Genomic DNA, 27575 nt, shown 5'->3' with positions numbered 1-27575 from the left:
AACAACACAGATTTGCCAGATAATTAACTGATAATTAACTTCTATTCTTGGGTTTCTCTGTGTGCAGACTGCTATTTACTGTTAGATTTACTTACCACAAAAATCCATTTTCCAGTTTTCACTTGCTAATCTGCTCATCTTGCATTCATTATTTTTGTACAGAAGAAATAAGACCTCTGATTTGGCAGGAGATAATCTCACTCCATCTTTTCAAAGCATCAGCTTGTTTGGCTCGACTAGCAGCCTGAAAATTAGGAGAAAAACTTGCAATACTTGTCTTGGAGCTTGTGAGAGAGAATGTGTCATTTGTCCAGGGATTTGCACATATTATCCTCCGTTAAAAATGTCACTTTTAGAAAGAAGAATTAAGAAAAAGTGTTTCTTACCTTCTCAACTTTTTATTGCACAGAAAACTGAAACAAATGACACATACTCACTAATTTAATATACCATACTTCAATATATTTTAAATAAATAAAACCTGTTAAAACTGAGGTTCAAACAAGGTTTCTTTCAAATGATCCCTTACGTCAAAGTCAACATCCATAACCTTGCCATACCACTGGTGATTTAATTACACGGTTTGTTGATGCTTTCGCTCAGGGGCGCGTTCTGGCTGCACTGTTTGATTCCTCTATTTATGTTGTCCTCATCTCTGCAGCATTTAAAGCACAGCTATACTGATTAAAATAGTACATCCTTCATAAATTTAAACAGCATCACATATGTGACGCTCTAAAAATAGCACAGATCTGATTTAGTATCTGTATTGAACCAATTGTTGGCATGGATCCTGGGCTCTGGCCACCAGTTCAGACTTGTTGGTGCTGAACATGTACTGGCAGATGTTTCACTTAGAGTTTAAGCTTATGAGTAAAAACATGTTGCACAATAAAACACTCATACAGTGCCATGAAAAAGTATTTGCAATCTTATAAATTTTCTGGTTTTGCCTTTTTTCGTCACAATTTAAGGTTTGAAATCATCAAACAAGATGTTTTTTATTTTAAACAACAATAAGCAGAGTAAATACAAAATACAATAATAAAATAGAAATGATGATTTTATTTCTTAAGGGAAACAGGTATCCAAACTAACTTGACTTTATGTGAAGAGAAAATTGTATACTAAATCTAATAATTGCTTATAACATAGTGGGCAGCAGCGACTGACGTTAACCATTTGCAGTTAACATCTAAAAGTCTTACTCTACAAATGTTTTGACCAGCTCTGATTTCCAACACCTTCCAAAAAGCTTCAATAACTTTCAGCTAAACTTTACTGGAATACTTTTTTATCAGCGAGGCTCTCATGGGAAAGTTCACAACTGATTAGTATTTTCTCTTGGATCATGTTTGTTTCTGGTATTTTAAAGGCTTACAAATGACTTTGCAACCTTTCTCAGACTGATAGGTGTCAATTACTTTGTTTCCTAAAGTAAATGTACAGTATATATCTCTGAATTATTTGGAATGGGGTGTAGTGTGTTGCTTTTTGAGATCTTTTTGCCTACTTTATGTTTTATTTAAGTGAATTCTTACTTCCGAAGGTCTGGCTTCAGTCAGAACTGTGTAAAACTGATCAAAAAATGTAGCATTACAGTAAAGTTAATCTACTGTATTATTTCACAAGGAGATTATTTGTTTACATACATGTAGAACTAGAAAATGCTAGCAGCCTGTTGGGAGTATTTGACAAAAAGTAGACATACTGCAAATTTAATATAGCATATAGAATCTATTTAGAGTTTTTTTCCCCCACAAAAACAGAAGAATTATCTTTTGAAAACATTTAAGTAGTGTAACCAGGGCCTACAGGAACACTGAGCTATTTGAAAACTGCTGTGATCTTTGACATTTGTTCCCATAAGTCTTTTAAAGAAATTTTCATTATTTAAGAAAAAAACATACATCCCTAGTCTTATGAAAACAATATTTTATTTACCTATGGATACCATCTTATTTACACAAACATATAATGAACTGAACTACCGCAGTATGTAAAACTGGATCATGACAATATAGATTCATTGGAGGAGAATGAAATGTTGTGCAAATACAAAATGCACACAAATACAGTAAAAATGGCACCAGGATAGCCAACATTCATGCACAAGAAGTGTTATCCTTCGGCTTACGGCACATACTACACAGAATAAGGCATACAAACTGCTGCTAAAGTTACAAAAAAGCTACAATATCTCAGAGTACTAAGTTAAAGGCAGTCAGATATTAGTGGTCGCTAAGGACTTTGACTTGGTACTTCAAGATATCCAGTGACCATGATGACCACATAATCCCCACATAAACACAAAAACGGTCAAGTACATTAACTGTACAGGTACATTATGGTCCCTCCCCACATGTCACAAGGTCAAGTGCAAAATTTGAGATGGGAAACAATACAAAGCTAAATGCAGGCAGTGAAAAGCAGGAATAGGTATATAATATTATGAATAAATGGCATGGAAAGAAAAAATTATCAATGATCACAGTAAAAGATTTGATTAAATTAGTGTGCATAAATAGATGGGCTTTCTACATGAGAAAAAAATATATAAATATGAAGAGGAAAATGCCACAGTTTATTTCAGGGGTCAAAAAGTTGCAGTTTTATCTTTCTTTTTAACTGTTTTATCAATAGAATATACACTAATTATAAAATCAATGTGCAGAAATAAGTTTAATATTAAAAGAGGTAAGTCGATGTCAGTGAAAAAAGGCAAAAATAAAACAAAAACTAATGAGTAAAACAGAATAAATTAAAAGTTTAATAAATTATCTGAATATTTTTAGGCACAACCTTCCAGTTTTGTATATTTTCTTTCTTTCTCTCACCTGCACAGTGTCTTTTAAGAGTCATCCTCTGTTTTAATAATGTGGAAAAGTGTAACGTTAAACAGGACCTGGTGGCCATTATTCCAGCCGTAAAGGGCGCGGTCCCTGGCATTGTAGTCCAACATGGACATGTGAAAGTACTGGTTATGAAAGGGAATGTCTGTGTACTCGTACGTTGATGTTTTAGTGGAGAAGGCGTAGTACACCTTGGCACCAGTGAGGTGGGAGTTGGTGATGTAGAGAGTGCCGCAGATCATAAACGACTCGCCTGCATTCCTCTTGGAGTATTCTGTGTTCCACGTGTCGAGGATCTGGAGGGTGTCTGGGTTCAGCCGGCTGATGACGATGTTCCCCGCGTTCTGGTTGGTCGCGTACACGGCCCACAGGCCCAGCTCATCCACCATGAGGTCGATGTCCGAGAAGCCCCCCCATGTGTACGGGTACACGTTGTGGAAGCCTGCCGACTCCAGCGCCCTCTGGGTTATGACTAGGCCCGTCTCAAAGCTGTACCTGACAATGATGTTGCTTTGCATCTTGTTGTAGTACAGAGACCCGTTGTAGACAACATGGTTGGTTCCGGCCCATTTGAAAGGAAGGTTGTAGGTCATGGATTCAACTCCTGCCACAAAGTCACTGATGGATTTATACTCTTTCACGATCCTATTGTTGGTGTAGCTGTCCATGTACCAAACCTGTGGACAAATGCAGAAAACACTTTTGTAATGTTTGAAATTGGAAGCATGGAACATGATTACAGACACAGATAAATAAGAGATAGCTCTTATATTTAGGTTTTAAGCAGCATAATTATTGTTCAAATTGACCACATAAAAATCAGCCTTTTTCTTATGATAGCAATGTTGTATAAAATGAACTGCAATAAACAATACTTAGACAACAAGAAATGTATGCTTTTCTTCAGTTTTTGATGATATGAAATATTACATGACTTACTGTTGGTGCATTAAACTATCTGGTCATTAAACTATCTGGTCTTTGAAAAAGGACCATGTTATAATTATTACTTAATTCAATGCGTTTTCTAGAATCAATTCCTCAAAAAATGGTAAATATTAAAATAATGTACTTCCTGGATGGGATAATATGATTGTCAGTGCAATGAATTCACAGTAAGACAGGGGGCACAATACATAAAAACATATATTTGAATGTTCTTTGCTGCTGTATAATTATATATTATCAGTATTGGTAAAGCTTAACATTATAAACCATATGGGCCTGTTTTAGACTCAGCAGCAGATCCTTCATCATGTCCAGATGACACCTACGATGTGGGACAAGATCAACTCATTAGATATTTCAATAATTCGACTTTTTTACACAGGAAAAAAAGATTATAATAAAGTAAAATTATTAAAATGCCAAATTTGAATAATTTGACATTTTTTCTGAAAAAAAAGAAAAGATTTTAGTAAGCACTCAGTGTGCTTTACAGAATTTAAACATCACCATCTGAGTATTTTCTGTGAACAAGAGAAACTTTTCCTATAAACATGTTTCCTTCACAGGTGTGCTGATGCCTGTCTGTTGCCCAAAGCAGGATACACACTGGACACCAGTCCATTAAAAGGCAACACAAAGACACAAGATGAACACACATGCACACACACTCGCATCTAAAAGCAATTTAGGGAGACCAATTTACATAACAGTCATGTTTTTGGAATGGGGGAGGAAGTTGGAGTACCCGGAGATAATCCGCGCATTGATGGGGGAAATATGCAAACTCCAGAAAAAACCCAGGAAAAACAATGCTACCAACTGTGCCACGATGCAGCCCTGCACAATATTCATATTTGTTTATTTGCAGCATATGTGAAGTATAAAATTCCAAGTTTATTCTGACTTCCAATAACGAGTGTCTTCTGATCCAGTCCAAAGTTTTGGACTGGAGACTCAGTCAAAACATTTTGTATTATCTGTTTCAGAGTCTTTGGCTGATCTCAACTTCTAAATACTTGTTTGTTTACAGTCTGATTTTATGTAAGCAAATGACATTTTGCACATGCAATTTTCAGAAAAACAAAACAAAAAATAAGACAACATGGCTGCCGTTGTATGCATAGCTTGCCAAATTCCACATTTGTTAACAAAACTGCATTTTCCCCAGTACCGTTACCCTTTTCCACCTCATCCAATGATAATTACAGAGAAGAGAATTAATGTGAGCTGCTTCCTGTCTACATGAATTCAGTGATCTGCTCTACATGCTGTGCTTAGACATCTGTCCCTGTGGGGGAGAGCGACACAGAAAGTAGCTTACAGTATCCTTTAAATTCTACAACATTTAAAATAAATCAATATGATGTACAATTTTGATTTACTGGATTTATTTTGTGAAATATGTAATCCACTCAATGATATCCATTTTTGAGTTGAAATAACATTTATAGAGAACATCTCCAGTAAATTATATACATTTAATCTTTTGCAAGAGTACACCTGATTTTTAACAACTAACCTAAATAAACTAAAACCTTAGCTAGACATTTATCACTCTGGAGTTTTGTCTATCAAAGACATTTATGTAATGTAAATGCATGTTACCAACCACAGCACTAAACCTATACAGGGTAAGATGAGAACTACAGTAATTCTACTTTTTAATCACGAATGTCTTTCTAGAAGAAATGATTAAGGACGATGTTAAGTATATAAGACCGTCTGTAAGCATCCTTTTGCACAGTAGAAAATCAGAGCAAATCAACTCACCTTGTTGTTTTTAAGAGAAGCTAATGGATCAGTCATCCAAGCTCCAAATCGTGTCCCTGAAGTCTTCACTGTCTGCGGCCCAGTGATCTTCATCAGCTTGCCACATGCTGTAAAACACGTCACAGATCTCATCGCTTATGTTCTCATGTTATGACTAAAATACAACTCAAAGGCAGCAACAGAAGTGTGGGCGGCATTGTGAGCACTGCCAACACTACAGTTCTCACTATTAAATAAATACAAGGGGAAGGTAACACGCAAGTGCTGAAGTATAACCACACCACGTCTGTCTGAATTTGGAGAAATGTTTATTTTTGATGGTTTATTTTCAGAGATACTTCAGTTGTACTTAAGTTCATCTGGCTAGACACCTTATTACTTCTAAATCCCAGCAAGGCAACACTTGTACAGGTTTTTCAGTTTCACATCAAGTAGATATTTTACCAAATCAGTCAAATGCTTCAGTCCAACACTATGGCCAAGCAATCTTTTTAAGCACCAAAGGATTTCCTGTTAGAATAGATCAGTTAGTTCTTTATGTTGACACTTTGGCAGACAAAAGTGAGTAGTGGAAAACTGGAGATCTAGTTATGGAAGCCTTTAACACAAGACAAGGTACCTCTGGGAGAAGAATTGATCTTATTAGTCCAGTTAAACGTCAGTGGATGCAGTGATGTAATCACACTTTCTTATGTCCCAGTTGCAAATGTCAAAAAAGAAGAGAGAATCAGATCTGAGAAAACAAAATCCCATTTTTAGGCTAAATTTGATTTTGTCCACTTTGAATAAAACTGGGATTTGCCTTTAAGTTATAATGCCATGGCACAAAGCTTCTCAATTTTGCAGCAATAAAATATAATGTCCTGTGACTCCAAATGAGGCTTTTCTCAATCAACTAAAATCATTTTGGCTCTGGCTACAGCTCTGTCGTGCTTCCTGCTCTCCAGCTAAAATGCCAATCTGCTTGCACCAGCAGGAAATGTGCCAGTTATCCTTTCTGTTTTTGTCATTGATTGGAGAGACTCACTGAGTTTGTTCATGCAGCTGTGAAGCCTGTTCTCCAAGTTCAGGACCCTCTGCTGCAGCTCCTCATAGTCATAGGCTCCCATTTCTTCCTGAATGCCCATTAACACACTGGACAGGTTTCTGATCTCCTCTTTGAACTGGGAGATTAGCTTGGCATCCGTCTTGTACTGCTCCAGGACAGGAATCAGTGGCTGCAGGGATTCCATCTTCCCCTTCAGATCCTGAAATTGTAATTTAGAAAATAAATAATGACTGTAATTACGTGATATAAAACAACAACTACAAATCCTCTTTTCTGTTTATTCATGACACTTTCACTTTTTTGCCTTGCATAAAATACCTATTTTACCATATTGTACATCAAATCCCATAAAAATCCAAGCAAATGTTCAGAAACATTCATAGGGTCCTCAGGTTGATAGCGGGGACCCAAGAGTCCTTCAATTTTCACATAAAGAATAGATCTAAAAGAACAATCTGTCCAGACTGAGTCTACTTATTAATTCACTTGAGTTCTTTCAAGTCAAATTTAAAATTCAAGATTAATAATGAATACATTTTCTAAACATTTTAAAGGAATTTGTTGGTGTCTCATTTTTATTCATACATTTTAACCCCCTGCCCCCTCTGGAAAAATTCCACTCTGACTTGGCTTCAAAAAGTGCTGGTGTCAAATGCTTCGATCACTGGAGGCGTGTCAACGAGCAGCTGGATTTCAACAAGGTTACGGTTTCACCGAAAGCCAGCTCAGTGTAAACGGGGCTTAAACCAGTAGGGTTGGAGAGTTACAGGTTTAAGGTATCGTCCTGTTAGCCACTTTTCCATAAAGGCCAGATTTACTCAGTGCATGACCAGAACATTTCTGTAATTGATCCAGAGGGGCTTGGGACACTTAGCTCCTTTTTGGTCAAGCCGCAGTGATATTGTACAAAGTTTGGCAATTAATTACACAGACAGCAAATGTTTTTGATAACTAGGTGACTTCTAAAGGCAGTTGGATAAGCCAGATTTTATCATAAGATATTAGAGTGATGGGGCAGAGAGTTGGTAAATACAAATGCATCTCACATTTTCAGATTTTTATTGAATGCCATATTTCATTTTTCTTCCATGACACATTTCTGAACTATGTTGTGTTTGTCTAGTAACTAAAGTTGTCCACAAAATATGTTGAAATTTCTGGCTGTAATGTAATAAAATGGGAAAAAAGTTATAGTCTTTTAAAATGTCTGTTAGGAATATCTGAAAACGTGTGTATTGCCAAATAGCAATGTAAAGAGAACTGAGGAAAAAAAAACTGAGATAAAAGTTGAAACTCCAAGGTAACCTTATAGATAGAAAGTAATTAAGTATGTAATTTTCTATTCTATAAAAGTGTTCTCCTTGGTCAGCTCTGTGAAACATTCTTTGCCCTTTTATAGATCAAACAAACCTCAACGTTTTCAGGTTTATTGCTGCAGTCAAACAGTGTCTCAGTTTTAAAACTTGTCCTTGTTTGGGCAGAGGTGGACCTTTGATGATCCTTTCAAGGATTCAATTTTATGTATTCACATGCATATCAGGTATCTCGTACAAAAACTGCTCTGAGATGTTTCTCACGCAGTTACAGATCAAACAAAATATACCTGAAAGTTTTTGTTGACGAGGGTCTTCCTGTCCGACTCGATCTGCCGGAACTTTGACCGCAGCCCTTTGATCTGGCTCTCCATCCTCATGATGTACTGAAAGTCCCTCTGCGTGCGCAGGTTCAGCACCTCGATTGACTGTGACATGTTCTGTACCTTTTGAAAAGAATCAGATGGTGCAGCATTGATTTTCCTGTCCACCGCCAGATTAAAATGTCCTTCTTCTTCAGTTGTTTAGTGCCTTGCTTCACTTTACTTTCTCCAGAAACAAAAAGAAACAAAACAACTCCTTGACCTCCAGTCTGATTGCCTTTCAACAAACTTGCAGGATGTATCAGCTTCAAAAGTACAATTTCAATCAGATTTACATACACTGTATAAAAGGGAAACAAGCTTTATAGTCCTCATTGATTGTCATAGAAAGGCACTTAAACTTCCTTGTTTCCATTTGCCAAATGCCAGAATGATGATTAGATTTTTGTTTTCTTCAAATTCAATTCAAACTGAAGTAGAGCTATGATCAGAAATTTATAATGGCCTCTCCAAAACATTGACTTTGCTGGGATTAACCTCTTTGTATGTAACTTTGCTGTAGTACCAGGATCATTGCCTATTTGGAAGACCCATTTTTTCCGATGCTTTAATGTCTGGCTGATGTCTGGAGATATTACATCAGTATTTCCACTTAATATTCTTTCTATTCTATGACATGCAGCAAAACAACCACACAACAGGATGCTGCCACCCTTGTCCTACGTTAACATTGAGGAAGTGCTCTATGGCTTGAACATTCACTTTTTTTCAAGCCTGTATGAAAAATTATCTTAATTTAGTTTCATCAGAACAGAGGAGGTGTCCCCACAAATTAAGCTAGTTGTCCCTTAGTGCATTTGCAAACTGCAATCTTTTCTTTTGGACTGAGTGGCCTTTTAACCAATACCGCTACAAATCTTAGGTTCTGCCAGTATCCTTACGCAGCTTTTTATGATTGTTTTAAGTATTCATTCCCCACATGAATACTTTCATCTGCAAGACACAGAACCAGATTCCTTGGCAATTTTATTAGATGAGTTCATGATTTCACTCAAGAAACCAATGTATTTGAAGTCTGCCTTAACTCAATTTTTTTTAAGTAACCTATATGAAGACATTTAGCAAAAATAAATTGTGGTTTGATTTTATGTCAGCTAGTGGGAACAAAAGGTTGACAGTGCATATAAATGTCTGATTTCAATAAATATCTGACTTCAACTGTATGTTGCGTGCATCAGGACAATTTGCACTTTGGCTTTAGTCACTGTTAAGTCACACACAGCATTTTTCCTGCTTCTGTTGTGATACTTTTGTGTGTGTCTTTCAGATATCGAGGAAAAAAAATCAATAAATCTGCAGCATTTGGTAGTTTTTTTGAGAGAAGAACAAGAATACAGGGACCTTTTTTCTGGTTTAACAAAAAGCTTACTGGGTTTGTAGGGCACACGGACAAGAAAAAACATGTGATCCTTTCTTCTCTCTCTTTGACTCTAATTGTAATAAAGCTAACATTATTGGAGCACATCAGAAGAAATGAAGCACAACCATCACACACTGTGTTCTTCCCTGGCCTGGGCAGAGGGATACTGAAAAGGCCTTTCCAAAGCCCTGAGGCAGCTTAGTACATTAGCGTCAGAGACCCAAGCAAATGACAGAGAGCATGCATTGGCTTACAGTGGTTAAATGTAGGCTAAATCACAATGTAACAGTCACTTCGGAGAGAGACTCCAGTGCTGTAGTATTTGTTTGCTAGTAGATGTGTAAAACATAAACTACATACACCCTATGTCTTCCCTGGTTTGTAAATAATGTCTCTACGCCTAATTTAGTCACCAAGACTCTGAGGATTGAGGAGAAAGCAACTCTACTGCAGACAATGGAGTTGTCCAGCACAAAGTGTGGACTAGAATCTTCCGGGATGCTGGATTTAGACCTTGTGGGATCATCATGATGAAAAACCAAGTTTCCTAAGATATTTTGTCAGGATTTCTGCAATTGTATGGGGGGAGGAAGCAATGAAATCCTGTTCTTGTATAATCAGAGCACAATGAAAACAGTCAAGCTTGTGCTCTATGCTGGTTAGATGCAGTCAGCACTTTCCCTGGTCTCCATTCCACTGTGGTCATTGAAAGAATGGTATTTGAATTGGGAACTTTAGGATGTTTAGGAATTAGGACACTCATATTTTCTATTTGCAGATGATATGGTTCTGTTGACATCTTCAAACCATGAGTTCCACTAGAGAGGCTCTAGTGGAGTGTGAGTGTGAGTCTCCTGGGAGGAAAATGTGGATTGTTCTCTCCTGGTCAGAGGTCAGTCTTTTCCTCAGTCAGAAGAGTTCATGCATATTAATGTCTTATTAATGAGTAATTACAAGATAGAGCTGGAGATGGTGAGATGGGCTGGGCATCTTCTGCAGAAAAGGATGTGCTGTTCTGGTTCATATGGTGAAGAAAGAGATTTATTTAACTCATCTACTGTTAAGAGATATGGATGATGAATCATGACCAAAGGATCAAGATTCTGGACACAAGCAGGTAGCATGAGCTAGCTCCTCTGTGTGGCTGCACTCAGGCGAGGAGCTCTGCAGCTTGGGGGAAGCTCAACGTAGAGCCTGGTCTTACCTGCATAGGAGTCACTTTAGGTGATTTGGGCAATAGACCAGGATGACTCCTAAATACCTCCTGTTGGAGTTAACTTCAAACATGTCTCATCAGGGGAACAACAGGGTAGACCCAGAACACATCTGAGGGACTCTGTTTCCCTTCTGGCCAGGAAATTCATTAGTGGTGAACTGCTACCTTCCCCCATAAATAATTACCAGCTTCTTTATAAATAATGACCTAATGCAAATGTGATGAGAGTTTTAAAGTGTCTGCATTAACCACAGTGACGTCTGTAGTTTTAAGAAGGTAAAAAGGATGAACTAAGCTGAATTCCTTCTCAACTGCAGGTAAGGTGTTAACCACTCATCTCTTCTTATGGAACCTCGCTTCAAAAATACTGCAATATTTCTTTATAGCCCCCATTGGTTGCAAAGCAGATGACACTCCAGTTCTGTTAAGATAGGATGGAAGGCAATCTCATCTTCACAACATGTCATTTGGCTGATCTCATCCATGCAATAGATGCAGAGGCAGAAAACGGCGTTGTGAATCTGGCTGGTACAATCTGGGAGGATTACAGCAGCATAGTGATATGAGTAACAGCTGAAGATCAATGTCTGTATAAATTCAGGTGTGCTGATCGTAAAAAGACTTTGCATGCACTTCAGTGTGCGTGTGTGTAGGCGTGTTCATGCCTTTTCCAGGAGCTGGCGGAGCTGTCTGCCTTTGGCATCTCTGGAGCAGAGATTCTGTTCAGGTGCCACCACAGTGCAGATACAGCGCCCATCTGCATCCTGAGCTGAGCTGTACACCTGCCAACCCTCCTTTGGCCTGATGGTCTGCACACAAACATGCAAAGCATAAATTCACTGCACATACCTCTGTGGAGACAAAGAAAATGAATACTGATGATATCGTTATAACAAAAGTAGCACATACTATCACTGTAATGTTCAGTTATTTTCTTCCCTTTGTGGCTTTTTCATTTGTTGCCTTATTTCCCAAAAGCTTTGACACAAACCCGTTCCAGAAACTTATTTTCAAAGTCTGGAAGAACAAAATGCTTTTGCTGTAAGATACTTCTTTGTTCAATGTGTGTTGTCTCCAGTGAATTGCCTCTTCAACTATAAACAGTCTTGCCTAGTCTTGATGAATACCACAAGTGTTGAAATTGTACTGTTCTGTTATTGTTTAATATAAAACCCTGCAGGGAGTAACAGAGAAACATAAATTCAGGCATTTTTCTCTCCTTTTTAGAACATGCAACAGGCTCTCCAAAGCTATTGTATAAATCCCCCCCCAAAAAAGGAGAGAAAAACGTTCCCAGTCCAGAAAATGTTAAAAAGAAATGTGGAATAAGATTCAGGTATTTATCAGGTCTGGATGAGTCAGAATGTAATGGAAAAGGAAAATTACTCTATTTCCAGACTCAGAAAATAAACTTTCACCGTGGTTTGGCATCATTGGATGGAGATTTTAATCTTTATATTGGGTAATATGGGTGTTTAATAAACTTTTATCATAACTCTCCAGCTTTGAGGATCCATCCATCCATCCATCCATCCATCCATCCATCCATCCATACATACATACATACATACATACATACATACATACATACATACATACATACATACATACATCCATACATCCATACATAAATCCATAAATCCGCCCACAGCTTACTACTTGCAGAAGTAAATACTGCAGAAATACTTGCCATAAATTAATTGCGATTGAAACAAGAACTGTGGCCCTTTTAATCTGAAAATCAGAACAACAAAAGTAACAAAGTGGCAAACTAGATCTAAAGACAGTGCTGAGCATCCTGGAGTGTTTGCATGTGCAAATAAACTTTAATTGTGGTTGGAAATTTTGTCCCAAATAGTAGCCTTTTTGACAGCCAATCAGTTTCTGTTTAGAATGTGTTCAACATAATGAAAATGAAGCCCCAAAGGGGAATGCAGTGGGAACAATGCGCTTAACTTGGAAGCCTATGGATTTAAATAAAAGTCGAGTGTCCTGATTTTAAAGTGCAGCCATCATTTCACTCTGCCATTCACCCCAGTCTGTCAGCCTGAGCAGTTTGAAGAACATTTGGCACAGGATACAAAGAGCACATCCTCTCTGAGCGAGCCAATGGAGATAGTTCAATTTATGTATATTTATATCTTTTTTTTCTTTTTGACATGAGTTTTGTGTATTTACCTTATATATAAATAAGGCGTTAACATAATCATGTTTTGAAATTCACTCTTTTTCTAACTTTTTTCAAACACTAATAGAATGTCACATCACATCAGAAAGGGTTATTTAAATACAGTAACTCGCATTTACATGTAAACTAGAGCTTCTGTGCTAATCTTGTGCTCCATAAAATTAGCAAAACACTTCAAAATGTGTTGACAAGTTTGCTAAAGGATGACATCATGACAAACTATTAGGGGACAAGTGCGCACACCGAGAAACCGGCGTGACATAATGTCTATAATCTACAATCAGCTGGGATAAAAGTAGGAAACATCTTCAGTTCTGATTATTTTTTTAGACTTCTGAAATAATTTGGTGTCAGTAAAATTTGAAAAAGCTCTTTCTTCTGTCTTTTGAGTGACTCACATCCTTTCCCCTCTTTTCACGCTCACATTTTCTCATATTAAAACGATTCTGATGCCTAGCCAAGCCAGATGCTCTCCCCACTTGATTATTTTTTGTTTAAAAGGAACACTGCACAAAGACTTTTCCCGTTTTCCCCCATTAAATAATTCAGACAGCTGGTCCCTCCTTTGTTTTGAGCACTCATTATGAGTTTTTCCACTCCTTTCCTTTGAAGAAATGTTTCTTCAGTCTAAAAATATTTCCTCTCTTTCTGAGTTACAAGCCAGTCGTGGCAAGGTGAGGAAAACTGCTTTGCAATCAAGACACTGGCGAAAAATGGGAGAACTCTACATGGGTGGGATGAATCTCATTGAGCATTGCTTGGTTTTGGTATCGTGATCAGCAAGCTGCTGGTTCTGTTTTCCAGACTACTCCCAAAATGTTTAGAATGCTGAAACCATCAAACGTATACCATTAAGTGGTATATTTGATTGTTACGCTAATTAAAGGACCAAATCTGAAATATGTGCAAAATATACAAATGTATAAATACCTAATTGCAGTGGCATGTAAAGCAAAAAATAAGTACTGTTATACAGCTAAGGTAAACCATAAAAGAAGCAGTGGTCTAACTTTAGTATCTTTGTACAATATAAAGAGGATAGCTAATAAATCTAATATTGAAAACAGTCAACCTTGTGCTAATGACTAGATAGATAGATAGATAGATAGATAGATAGATAGATAGATAGATAGATAGATAGATAGATAGATAGATAGATAGATAGATAGATAGATAGATAGATAGATAGATAGATACTAAGGTGACTCATTCCTGTGTTGATCAAATAAATCATAAGATAATGCAATGCTCCTCCCAAAACAAATAAATGCCAACTCTCCTAAACTTCACATTTCTAACAGCGCGTATAAAAACAGATCCGCTCGTGTTCATATTATGTTTCAGGTGCAAATGTGAGGTAGTTTTGTGTTTTGGTAACTCACCACAGTAGGGCAGTATCCGAACAACAACAGGAACAGCAGTGGGTTCAGAACCACGGACAGCGACCACATTCTGCTCCACCTTCACCTCAGCAACCCTAGATAACACAAATCTGAAGTTTTTCCCCTCCTCTTTTTTTCTTATATCCGTGCGCCTTGACCGCCGCGTCCACTACTCTGTGGTTAAAGCCGAGACTTCCAGGGAATCGGGAGGAGGGCGGCACGTCCAACCACTCGTGTCCGTCACGCGTGCCATCCGGCCGAGCGGGGAGAAGCCTTGCATCCAGGAGGAGGGAAAAAGTTTGTGGGCACGCATGCGGCGAAAATCCGAGCTAATCGTTCAGAGGACCCTACTCCACGGATGTGACATCATCAAGCCGCCTGGCTTGGCTTTAAATGAGCCCAGCTTGCTTGTGTGAGGAGGATCCAGCAGCAGCTGCACAGCGACAAAAGTTGCAGCTGGTTGTATTCAGCGGAAAATAAGAAGGTGGTGCTGATAGTGCTGCGTCTTTGTCACCGTGCATAGGAGTCGGAAGATTGGCTGCTACATAAAAGGCGTACAAAACCCCTCAGTTTTAGTTTCGATTATTTATGAAGTGGAGAACAAGGCTTGGAAACTATTAGACCTCAATATTTTAATTTAGACTGCAGCGAATTTAGCATATTCACACAACACGGCGTTTTCAAGTTAACAGTGTATGGGACTCCATGTATGTTTAGAAATCTAAACAACTAAAAGAAAACGAAAGGAAAAGTTAATTGTTTACTTATTTAGCAAAACTATAGGCTATGTTTCACAACTTATGTGGAGCGTAATAAAATATACTGATGCAAATCAAAACAATAGAAACCTTAACATGTTGCTGGGAAACCAATTGGAAGACACAGCGTGAGAACTAAACAATAGCCACAGAATATTGTTTCTACAGTTATGTTACTTTGTAGCAATAAAACAGACTGATTATCTGTAGGAAAGTGAGACTTTTGGTAGCTTTTTACTGCTCCAAATTTCACAAAAGTCTTCCTGGTGAAATAGTTGTTGGTGGGGAAAAATGGAGAAGAGATGCCACAGCAGAGCAACTGTTCATATAGAACCAGAGCAGAAATCGGAACATTTTCATATATTATGCCAGAGATCTAGGTTCTTGTTTTACAGACCTTTCAATAGTATTCAGTTATAAGCAGACTGAGATTACCAAAAAAGCGTTTAAATTTCTGGGTGGGGTGCTAGTCCGTTCGGTTCCAGCTAAGCAACTGTTCTTAGATTAAATTTCTTTTGACAACATCTCCCTCAATGGACAAATCCTGGTTTTAACCCTTTCTTTATGAACTCATGTTTGACTGCAGGCTTTGCAAATGCTCATTTTGTCTTAGGTGACCATTGCATTATGTATTCATATCCGAAGCAAAACATCACAACTCCTCAGTAATTTCAGCTTTGTTTTTCAGCGGTGTGGTTGTTCAACGTCTCCTTTCTGTCTGTAGATTTACTACAATGCTTCAAAGAGTAGGAGTTTACCTTGTTCTAAACAATAAAGGCTGTTAACAAGAAGATGGGTCACTAAACACATTTAAAGGAACGATAATTCTCCTTAATGTATATGCCTAAACCAGTTTCCTGTTTCACTGCGGAAATTAAATTTCTATCTTACTGCTTTGTAAAGAGCAAACAGAAAAGACATTTTTGTTACTTGACTGATCTGCATGAAACATTTCTGATTAAGCAGATCTCATTACTGCATGGAGGGATGTAGAACCTGTCATATTACTGAAACTAATGACACAAAGCTTTTTGTGGTGCAGTGCAGTTGTAATGTGCCTGTCTGGCTGGAGCCATTAGTCACATACTCTAATATGACACATTGTTTTCAAATAACAGAGACACCGTGTTAAATAATGTGTGAGGCACTCATTGTGCATGCAAATAGAATTTACTGTTTGGGTAAAGCTCAAGCTGTTCCACCCTAGTGGATTTTTTTTTAAAGATACCTCAGGCAATTTTGTTTCTGCTGTCAGAGAAATGAATATTACATTTATTAGCTTCAGGAATTTAGTCTGTATAAATCTATTGGAATATGGACTACATACAGCTTCCTCTGTGAGTGGCATAAGATTGGACTTAATTTTAACTTTATTTGCCACATAATTCTGGCAAAAGTTGACAAATTTACAACCCAAAAATTAACACCGAGTGTGCCACCACCAAAACGGTCGATGTATATTTTAAAATTTTGTATAAAAAATTACTGCACTAGTCAAAAGAAATAAATTGGAGTTTATGTTCAAGGTTTGTTACTGTCAATTGTGTTCATCCTGTTTAGAACCACAATAACAAAAATCAAATACAATCTACAGATATCACCCAAGTATGGATATAGAATTCTGTTATAAGTTCAGTAAAAATACTTCAGCCCTCTGACTTAAACAGTGAATGAAATCATGAATCCAGGTCACAGGCACAGTTGAGGAAAATTCAAGTTAGGTACACCTATGAATCTCAGCACTGTTCAAGCCACCTTAAAACAAGATCAGGAGTTACAATGGATCTTAAAGTACAAGGCTAATTTTTCCAGATTGTGAGACCTTGGGCTGGATCAGATATTTAGTCTTTAATCTATACAAAATACCAGATGAGTTCTGGTATTGTGTACCATTACTATTGTTGAACCTGGATGACTTAACCTTTTCTGTACAGGGAAAGACTCGGCTCCCAGGCCTTAAATACCCAGATGACTAGAGCCAACACTAAACAGGCAGCAATTACAAGAAAGTGGGAATCAAGTATAATGCATTTATTGAACATTTTCATGAACTGGAAGTTGCGGCGTCGCTTGACGCGTTGCTGGGGGCGGCGTCGCTTGACGCGTTGCTGGGGGCGGCGTCGCTTGACGCGTTGCTGGGGGCGGCGTCGCTTGACGCGTTGTTGTTGTTGTTGTTGGGGGCTGGGTCCACTTCTTTGGCTTCCAGTTGAACTGAAGTCAGTGACATTTCAAAGTGTTTATTGAAAATTCAGAGAATCTTTACATTTAGCTCTCCCTTAGCTTACCTTTTTGCAGCATCATGGAATACCTTGACTGGATAATGTTCTTCACAGCAATTTCTTTTTCAGCCAATACTGAAAGATAGTAGATTAGTTACTAAGCTTTGAGGAAGACACACAAAATATATATATATATATATATATATATACACTGCTCAAACAGGTGTTTAACACTTAAAGTGTTCCCTTTATTTTTTTGAGCAGTATATATAAAAGTTTTTCCCTCCACTTTTCTTACAGTTCTTTTGCTCCTCATGCAGTTCACTTTGAGAAATGGGTAAACAGGACCCTGTTAAATACAATGGTACACATTTAAAATTTAAGTATATAAAAAAAAAAAATCAAACCTCAGTCACAACTATTGATTACAGAACAAATTCTTAAATTAGTTAAAGCCAACAGAGTTTTTACCAACAAGATTACAAAGAGAGGGAAGAAAAGTTACACACCTTTAAGCCATGATGCCACTGCAAAGGTTAAGAGAATCCAAGCACCTCCCATGTTTCCTACCACAACCTAAAGTTACAACCAACAACTGAGGCTTAAATAGCTACATTTGCAGGCAGCACAGCTGACGTTCATTACCACTTGATTAGCTCTCACCTCAAATGATCACAGTCCTCATTCACGTACATGCCTTACATCAGGGTGCCCAAAGTCGGTCCTGGAGGGCCGGCATCCTGCATGTTTTAGTTCTCTCTCTCGTTTAACGCACCTGGATCCAATAATGGGTCGTTTGAAGGCCTAAGAAGAACACTGACATGCTGAAAAGGTTGTTGGTACCACCAGGGAGAGAACTAAAACATGCAGAATGCCAGCCCTCCAGGACCGACTTTGGGCACCCCTGCGTTACGTTTACATGGTTATGGCAGCTTATACTGAATAATTTTTATTATGCTTTTCATGTTGTCACGATACTATATTATTGTGTGATTTCAGTTTAAGTCCAAGTAGTCTGTTCATTTTGTAGTTTCTGGTTGAAAAGGTCTTTGTTAATAAGATGACAATTTTAAAATCATTAAGGCTGTTTGTCTCTGAAAATGTATCCCTGATTTTCTTATTATGCAGGTTGTTATTAATAGAGGTGGATGGTGATTAAATACATTCGTTTGATTACAATTACTTGAGTAAGCCTTTAAAAAAATGCATGCTTTAAAATAATATTACTCAAGTAGAACTATAAAGTAACAATACTCTTATTTGATCACAATTTCTGACTACTCATCTCATCTTCGGTTACTTAACTAAATGAAGGATTTGTTAACCAAAATTGTACCACCAGGCACATTTATGTTTGTCTGATAAGACTTCTGGTTCGTATTTATGATTATTTTTGTCAAATGTCCAAACTTGAAGTCACCTGATATTTTTGTTGGTGAACTTAAAAATTGGTTTTCACAGATGATCTGCATTTTATGTGACTGAGCTTAGGATATTTCTCATAAAAATGATACTCAAAATTCATAATGCTGGTGGAGACATAGGCAAAAAGATTTGCTGCCTTAATTTAGGCAAAAGTTGGTTCTACAGAGTATTAAGTCAGTCAGTTTCACCTGCAAATCTGTTAAAAATCACGTCATTTTCCTTTCACTTCACAGTTAGTTTTAGTCTATAACCTAAAATTCTAATAAAATGTACTATTGTTTGTTGTTTCAATGACCATAGATGTGCAACAGTTCAAGATGTCTCAATACTTTCGCAAAGCACTTTATCTTCCACCTTCCTACTGGAAAATCCCTGCAGTTTACAAACTTATGAAAATGCTCTGGCATCATGCTTTATGTCAAATCTACCTTGAACTGGGCTTGGATCTAAGCCATAGCCTCTGTCCTTCGATTTTCTTTCTCCCTTTGAGACTTTTCAAAGGCTGCAGCAAGAGCACGGCCTTGGCAGCAGGAGTCACCTTCAGCCTTCTCGGTAGCTCGTTTCCCTTTTCCATAGACACACTCTTTAGGGAGGCGAAATAATCTTAGGCTCTCTGTTTCTTGCTTGGAGAAACTTTATGATTAGAGAAATGAGCCCGGGCATGGACGTTTTTGTTTTTTCCTTCTTTAAAGAATCTTTTTATTTAATTAATATTCCATTGGTACAAGTGGTCTCTATCCATTGGTAGCTTGACAGGAAGAAAGACAGAGGGAGTTGTAGAATCAAACCCAGATATCTGCATTATGGACCATGCTTTCTGAATATGATGCTCTTGCTTTACCACTGAGCCATCTGGTGTCCAGGCTTCTTCAGGGTATTCCAGTTCAACAGTTTTAACAAACAGTAATTTTAAAGGTTTTCTGTAGTACATCAGTACAGAAACTCATGATTAGACTTACCTGAGCGCTAATTTACTAGCAAGGACCACATCACAAGTAAGTGAGCTTAAAGGTTTAATGATGCAAGAGATTTGGAATTGAGTCATGCAGGATGTGAAGAATGAATCTATGGATGGAAAACAAGCAATTATCTTTTTTTTTTGAAGGTTTTGTTGGCTCTAGTGGCCTTTATTTGAAAATAGTTCAACAGGAAAGAGGGTGAAGACATGCAGCAAATGTCGCCAGGCCAGGAGTTGAACCTGCAACCACCGGCACGAGGACTATGGCCTCAATATGTGGGTTGTGCTTTGCCCCTGTGCCACCACAGCAACCAACAAGCAATTATCTTGCAGGAAAATACATGTCAGCCAATAGAAGCAGCTTTGTAGGTGACAGAAAATAACAGTCTTTTGACTATACTAAGCAGGCTATCTTACCTTTGTATTGTAAAGAGTGCATTTGTTTTATTTTGTCTCTGATATAGGTTTAAACACACAACCTATCCAACACAACAGCTGTTTTCAACACTTGGTCAATAAGCAGCTCAGTGGAGGAAGTTTTGTAATAAATGTTTTAGCTAAGAGCAGCAGCAACAGCTTGATAACAGATCTTCCACATGCTATATCCATCTGTTCAGGGTTTCAAGCCAGCTCGATATATTAAGCTAAATATACAGCATCAAAGGATTTTTGTTGAACAGTGAAAGGGATCATTAACAGACACCAAGGAGAAGTCTGACCTGAAATAATCATATCATTGCTGCTTGTCTCTCATATTTATTGTCAGTGATGTTGAATTTACTATGACACTTTTCTAGGAGAAACACTTTATCTTTGAAATCCAGGCTATATTTAATGAAAGAAAGGCTATCTGGAAGTATTACTATCACAAGAGTGATAGATTCAAGTATTCAAGTCATGAATGAGGCTTCTATTTTGTTTTATAAAATAAGGATCCCAGTGTGGGAAAAAGCAGGTTTGCTGAAAAAGTATTAAATAAACATAGTAGAATATGTAATTAAATGCCTTTATTTTACATTAAATGCAATACAGACCAACAGGTTGCAAGCAATTGCAATGTTTATCAGGGTCACTGTCTGCTTGGAAGGACAACAATTTACAAACTGGAAGTGACTGTTTTGGTGGGAGACGATATCAGGGATGCTTGGATTGGGTCCTGTAGGCGACTTTACACCGATTGAATTCTTCAGCTGAGAGCAAACAGAGATTTTAGAGTTCGGTCTCGGAATAGTTTGAATGTGGAGCTGAAGCAGCATGTAAATGCGAAACAATTAATAATAAAGTATAAAGTTTAGATTTTCATCAATAAGGGCAGGAAAAGATTATTAACAGGAGTATATTAGATTTATTGATTTATCTTTTTGATATGACGTTTTTATTTAACTTCAATTAAATGTAGCTACATTTAATTTGCAATGTCGGTTGCTGGTTGTTTATTGGTGTTGCTTTGCTGAACAGTTCAACAGTTGGACTCTGTTTTGGTCAGTTTTTTAGATTGACCAAAAAAACTTAAAAGGGGAAGGGTGTGGGACTATATGTTTACTTCTGTTCACTCCTTTTCAGACAAGGAACAGATGGAAGGGATGTCTTGTGGATTTATGTTTTCATGCTAGCTTGTTTTGCTGATTCTACTTCTACTCTGGCTTCTTCCAACAGTCCTAAAATAATTGTCCATGTAAATCTGTGTTGTCCTGTGATGGACTGATGACCTGTCCTTACAAACGAATCAACAGTGACAATCATCACACATTTAAATAGTTTTTAAGTTTTTAAATATTTTGTGACCACTGCTGTGCTCTCTTGACAATCTCATTGACGCCCCTAGAGGCATTACTGTCATGAAAACTTCACAAACATGTCATGCTCGGCTTTGTAAACTGTAATGGAAGGTTATTAGAGTGTCAAAAACAGCGGTACTCTGTTGCTTGCCTTTGTGTTTTTGTCCTCTCTGCGAGTGTCAAGCTGTCATGACAAATCCCTACAGCAGACTCCCAGTATTCCTTATGAGAAAACAAAGGATTATAATGTTTTATGTAATCCTTCACCACCATTTCACACAGAGCTTCAAACTTTAGGTGGCTGTTTCGAATGGAAATTTATGAATTGAAAAGTCTAGGGTCTGAGATCCAGGCTGTAGAATCCAAATCTTGATTTGAGCTCCTTTAGAGGCAGCGCATGATATTTGCAAGCCTTTGTACCACAGCTCCACATGCCTTGATATTTTCTAATTAGCTTTGTCCTAAAACACTTGTGTGGTGTTGCTTCGTTCCAAACTGTTTTCACTATGCTTCATGAATCATTGCATCTGTTAGCAAAGATCTGTACTTCTCAACCCTGAAATCTGCCACCTTGTATCAGTCAGCAAACGCACATATGGAGCTGAGTAATAATCGTGTTTGCTTAAACGTGTTTAAACATTTGTTAGGGCTGATAGATGGTAACCTTTTTTTTTTTTTTTTTTTGTAAATGCAGGATCACTTGTTTTCTGCTTTTAGAAGAAAGAACATGTCCTGTGAGCTTGAGACAATAAAAGGAAAAATGTTTTACAGCTGCTGGAAAGTACAGTTGATTTTGTCCTACGAATCCTCCTCAAACCTTGCAAGGCCCCTACAGCTCACAACTGATAGGTTTGATACTTCACACTGAAACATCGGGACTGCTAAATTGGATTTCTCCTCAGTAAAAGGGGAGTGTTACACTCCTTCTACAAAATTCTTTCTTGTTCTCTTTCTGCTTGAGCTTTTCGAGCGTCATGAACAACCGGGCGCCATCACAGAATGAATTAGGACAGGGGAGAAGAAAGTTTTTACTCTGTTTGAAAGCTGACACGGCGAGACGCACAATCCTAGCCAAGGAAATTGACAATTTCAGTTTCTAATTTTCTTCACCTCGGCCTTTCCAAATGAGAGGAGTAATACCTTACGCATGTATGGAAAAACAGACCATTGACAGATTTATCTAGCTACAAAAAAGACGCACAGTCTCAAATTAAATGACACTTCTTGAGTAACTTACCAACTCTGTGTGATATTACACATTAACTTAAATGTGTTCTGTGAGTAAAAAATAAAGTTCCAGAACAAAATTAATCTAGGATTATTATTTTTTGGATTCACACAAGATTGTGCTTTTCCTGAAAAGCAAGAAAATAAAAGACTTGTAAAGTTGTACTTTTTTTGCAACTTTTCAATGTCCATTTTTATGTCTGATAGGAGTTAAAAACCTTTTTTTAAAATTAGACTTATTTATTTTATTAAAGAAAGTGATAATTTCTTTTAAATGCTTGTTTTGTCTATTCTGATTCCTGCAACAGTTAAATGGACTTTCACATGATTAGATTTTGAGCATCACTGCTACATGTTCAAAACACAAAAGTTATTTTAAAATAAATGAAAAAAAAAATAAATTAAGTACAATTATATGAATGCATGTGTTGGGATAAGTCATGTAAGGATACTGTCTTACATTTAATGTCAGGTTCTCTAGACCCTGAGACCAGATAAAAGAAAACATTCTTTTAGTGTAAACATTTTTGCATTATAGTGCATTTTAAAATAAACTTTGTTAAACTCTGGTGTAGATACTCAGTCATCCAGGGCATGATGGTTTCTGCTCTTTCTCTCTTTCTTTCTAGAGAAGGGCCACCATTTCTTGGCTTGCTGCTTGCTTGAGCAGGAAAAAGGCAGCAGGACCAATGAATGCCAGTCATCCATTGTTTTTTTCTGCAAACAGTTCTTCTGGAACGACTGCATGTCAACACCAGCCAAGCCACAACAGGGAAACGTTCCAGAATGCAACACACAAACTGCTCAGTGAAACAGAAAGACACAGCTGATCTTGGGATGTATGCGCAGGATTCATGCGCACGGAATACACATTTCTGTTTTATTACCTTCTTTGTAACACGGAAATGTTTTAAGAGGGGCAACGGAAAATATATTTAAAGTAACAACAAAGTTAAATTGATTGTGTGGCGTCAAGAAAAGTGGTAAATTAACTTAATTTATATAAGTGCCTTTCCTGTCATAATGAACATTCAAAGCACAAGGACAGATGTGACCAAAACTTCCCTTTTTGCCTTTGTTCAGGCTACGCTGAAAATTAAAGAGCTAACACTGCACATGAACATAAAGTCAGTCCTCCAGTGAAAATTGGCAGTGGCAGCATCATGCTTTGGGGTGTTCTTTTATGATGAGGGATACAAAAACTGGTCAGAGTTGACAGGAATATGAACAGGGCTAAATATTTGGTAATTTTCTAAGGAGATATGTTAGAAGTTGGAGGTTCACCTTCCAGCAGGATGAGACTAAACATGCAGCCAGAACTACAATGCAGTGGCTTAGAAATCATATCCAGATGTTAAAATGTCCCAGTCAAAGCCTGCACCTAAATCTGGTAGTCTCTATGGCAACACTTAAAAAATGGCTCTTTGCGACCAACTTCCATCCATTCTGATGGCACTTGAGATGTTTTCCGGAAGGAGAATGAGGCAAGTGCCAGAGACTGTAGAAGGAAGCAGTCCACCATTTAGAGGTTGAGAACCACGGCCTCGAACTTAGGAAAGCTGAAAACTTACAATTAAGAAAGTAAAACTCTGACATTTTATGCTTGCTTTGAGTATTTCTTGTTACAGAACTCCTAATTGGTTCTCTGCTACATTTATTTTGCAAAACATTACTGATAAGTGACATCCTTGACTTCAACATACTTTCACACCCCAGTGAAACCCTCAGGCTTCCTGGGAAGAAAAGATAATTACTGCAGATTTGCATTTTTGTGGACACTTGAGTGGCACAGATAAAAGCTGTGAGCTATTATCGCATCAACATTATACGGATTATGCTGTTAATTACCCTTCATGCGATCTTTGTGTGTACATCACACAGAGATTAAAATGGAAATCAAGATATTTGAACACAGAAGCCATTTCTTCAGCCTCTGTCAATGTGGATGCATATGACACCAACATGCTGTTTGAGTTACCGTGGAAAATTCAGGCTTTTGGAAATAATTTGAACATTTTGACAACACGGCACTCACAGGAAGCATGGGATTTTTTCTTCATTGCAGTTCTTCAAAAGCTGCAAGTGGCGGTTCTCAGTACAAGTCCGAGAGACTTCAGAAAAGTAAATGGGTTGTGGCCCAAGCACAACTGCCTCAGTAAAAACTGAAACCAGACTGGGTCTCTAAAATGTTGCAAGTTAGGTTTTGTCTCAAACTCCAGTCCTCAAGGGCCGGTGTCCTGCAACTGAGCTTGGACTAAGATCAAGACTGGAGAAAAGCAAATCGCATGATCAAGTATGATAATAATTAGATTTAAAAATGATTCAAATCAAAAGCAAATAATTATCAACTTTGATCTGCTTGTGAATTCAAAATGACCAACTTCATCCAAAGATGCCAAAAAAAAAGACATGCGCTGTGATGTTGATATACCACCACCAGTAAAAATCAAACAAACAAACTATTTGTTTGCAGAAAGGTAGAAAAATCCCTTCTTTTATTCAGGGATAACATCTGATGATGAGGAAATAACAGGATACCTGAGGATTCAATCATTGGAGAAGCCAGTTCCAAACCCATGGGAGGAAAATTCACACAGAACACTTTAATGCAAGTCCAGTGAACCACCAGAGAGCATTTAGTCTGTGTACACACATTTCAGAAAAACACTTACAGTAGAGTAAGACTGAACCAGAGTCTCACAGCAATATTCTCTTTCTGCACAGAAATCTCAATCAGCACAGCTGTCCCAGTGTCAGTTAACTGTCATTTTTAATTTATTTGTATGTTCTGAGCCACTGGTTTGAATAATGTTAAATCATTTCAAATTCAGCATAATTGTTTTCAAATGTTTTTCAGTGGTTTCATGTGTAATATTGTCTCATAGATATTTATTTATTTATTTTTTCATTGAGCAGATATGTATGTTGTTTTTAGTCTCAGAATTTGTGATTAAATGTGGAGAGATTTCTGTTGAATGCATTTTATTTATTCTGTTCTTGTTCAACTGCAATAAAATATTCAGTGAATATGCATTTATTGAACAGCCCATTGCATCAATTAATTAAAGTGATGGGTGAGGGCAGTAACGGTCAGAAATCCCACACAGGCCTCTGATGTGGCTCTTTGTAACCCCGCCAGTCATGCCTCTTGGTTAAGTTGTCAGTGTAGGTGTACATTTCTTGTTTTCGTAGGCTTGAACTTGTAACCTGCTTTTTCAATTTCTGGATGAAAGACTGATTAATGCTTTGTTACATTTTCTAAGATAGGGACAATGTCTTATGACCAAAACCTGCTGTAAACTTTATCAGAGCTTTATCCATAACTTGTCTTCTGTTGTTGAACACATTTTATTTATTCCGCTCTTGTTCAACTCCTTGGTTTTATTGATGTTTGCTCATTTGCTCAGAATGGCCGTGTGCATCCTTAGATTATATTGCAAACAAGTGGGGTGTCTTTACAAATATTAGGATCTTTGGGGGTATTGGGAGGACATTGTTCAGTTGTATCAGAGTAAAACACAACATAACACAAATGCCTGGTACTGACAGTTGAAACCTGAACTGTCCATACACTGAAAAGACATTGCAAACCTAAAGTTTTAGCATGGCCATTACAAAGCCCTTATTGTAGTCTTGAAAAGAATTTGTTGGTAGATCTGAATAGGCATGTGAGAGTGAGATGGCTTACATGCCTGACTCAGTTATACCAGTTCTGTTTGGAGGAATGGGCCAGAATTCCAGCAAACTATTGTGAAAAGCTTGTAAAAGTATACCCATAATGTTTTACCCAGGCCATACAGTTCAAAGGCAAAACAACCAAATAGCAAAATAGGAAATATACAGTACAGACCAAAAGTTTGGACACACCTTTCTAATTCAATGGGTTTTCTTTATTTTCATGACTATTTATAAGGCAAGAAATCCCACTTATTAACCTGACAGGGCAACACCTATGAAGTGAAAACCATTTCAGGTGACGACCTCTTGAAGCTCATCAAGAAAATGCAGAGTGTGTGCAAAGCAGTAATCACAGCAAAAGGTTGCTACTTTGAAGAAACTAGAATATAAGGGCTATTTTCAGTTGTTTTACACTTTTTTGTTTAGTGCATATTTCCACATGTGTTATTCATAGTTTTGATGCCTTCAGTGTGAATCTACAATGTCAATAGTCATGAAAATAAAGGAAACTCGTTGAATTAAAAGGTGTGTCCAAACTTTTGGTCTGTACTGTATGTAAACTTCAGATTTTAAAGACATTCTTTACATACCGGAAATCTCTGACATTCTCACATTGTTGTGGTGCTTAGCAAACAGACATAACTTTTCATATTTGCTCTGACTAACTTCAGACAGTGAGGAAAAAAACTGCCTGAAGTTTTTGTATGCTTCTTTTTATTCAAATGGGTATATATATATGGAAAAAAAATACAAAACAAAACCATGTATACTTTTTCTACCACTTAGCATTCAGGCTCTACTTTGTGTTGGTGTATCACAAGTAACATAACATTTATCATAAAGTAACATAACATTTGTGTGGGTGTAAAGTGACAGGATGTCAAAAATTTCAAAGGGTATGAACACTTTAGGTTGTTCTAAGTGTAGCCATAATGAGCTGAATTGAGGACATGCCGTGCTTTTAGGAAACCAAAACCACAGTAGACGTGTTTTCATTCTCTGTTGGTCTCTGTTTGAACTGGGAAAGTGGCTCCAGTTTACTCAATTTATATTGCAAGTGAATGCAAAAAGA

The 27575-nt window shown here is 37.5% G+C and overlaps 1 protein-coding gene across 1 annotated transcript; it reads right to left on the bottom strand.

Moving 5' to 3' along the window:
* Nucleotides 1-1918: 1918 nt before the first annotated feature.
* On the bottom strand, nucleotides 1919-14956 carry LOC102222776 (noelin-3-like). The gene is made up of 6 exons (XM_014469839.2): nucleotides 14461-14956; nucleotides 11556-11699; nucleotides 8222-8377; nucleotides 6598-6817; nucleotides 5571-5677; nucleotides 1919-3529 (listed from the first exon to the last, which is right to left on the bottom strand). Exons 1-6 carry the CDS (start codon nucleotides 14527-14529, stop codon nucleotides 2852-2854), a joined length of 1374 nt encoding a protein of 457 aa, XP_014325325.2. The 5' UTR covers nucleotides 14530-14956; the 3' UTR covers nucleotides 1919-2851.
* Nucleotides 14957-27575: the final 12619 nt, after the last annotated feature.

This window comes from Xiphophorus maculatus, chromosome 6 (genome assembly GCF_002775205.1).
Source record: "Xiphophorus maculatus strain JP 163 A chromosome 6, X_maculatus-5.0-male, whole genome shotgun sequence".
Taxonomy (NCBI): domain Eukaryota; kingdom Metazoa; phylum Chordata; class Actinopteri; order Cyprinodontiformes; family Poeciliidae; genus Xiphophorus; species Xiphophorus maculatus.
This window is presented reverse-complemented; position numbering and strand designations above follow the sequence as displayed.

Bases quoted from the DNA above. Each gene is read 5' to 3' on its own strand.
- LOC102222776 (XM_014469839.2), bottom strand. From the start codon at position 14,529: ATGTGGTCGCTGTCCGTGGTTCTGAACCCACTGCTGTTCCTGTTGTTG. The intron at 11,700-14,460 runs GTGAGTTACCAA...GTTTGTGTGCAG, and splicing joins TCGGATACTGCCCTACTGTG to ACCATCAGGCCAAAGGAGGG. The intron at 3,530-5,570 runs GTGAGTTGATTT...ATTTGTCCACAG, and splicing joins CTTCTCTTAAAAACAACAAG to GTTTGGTACATGGACAGCTA.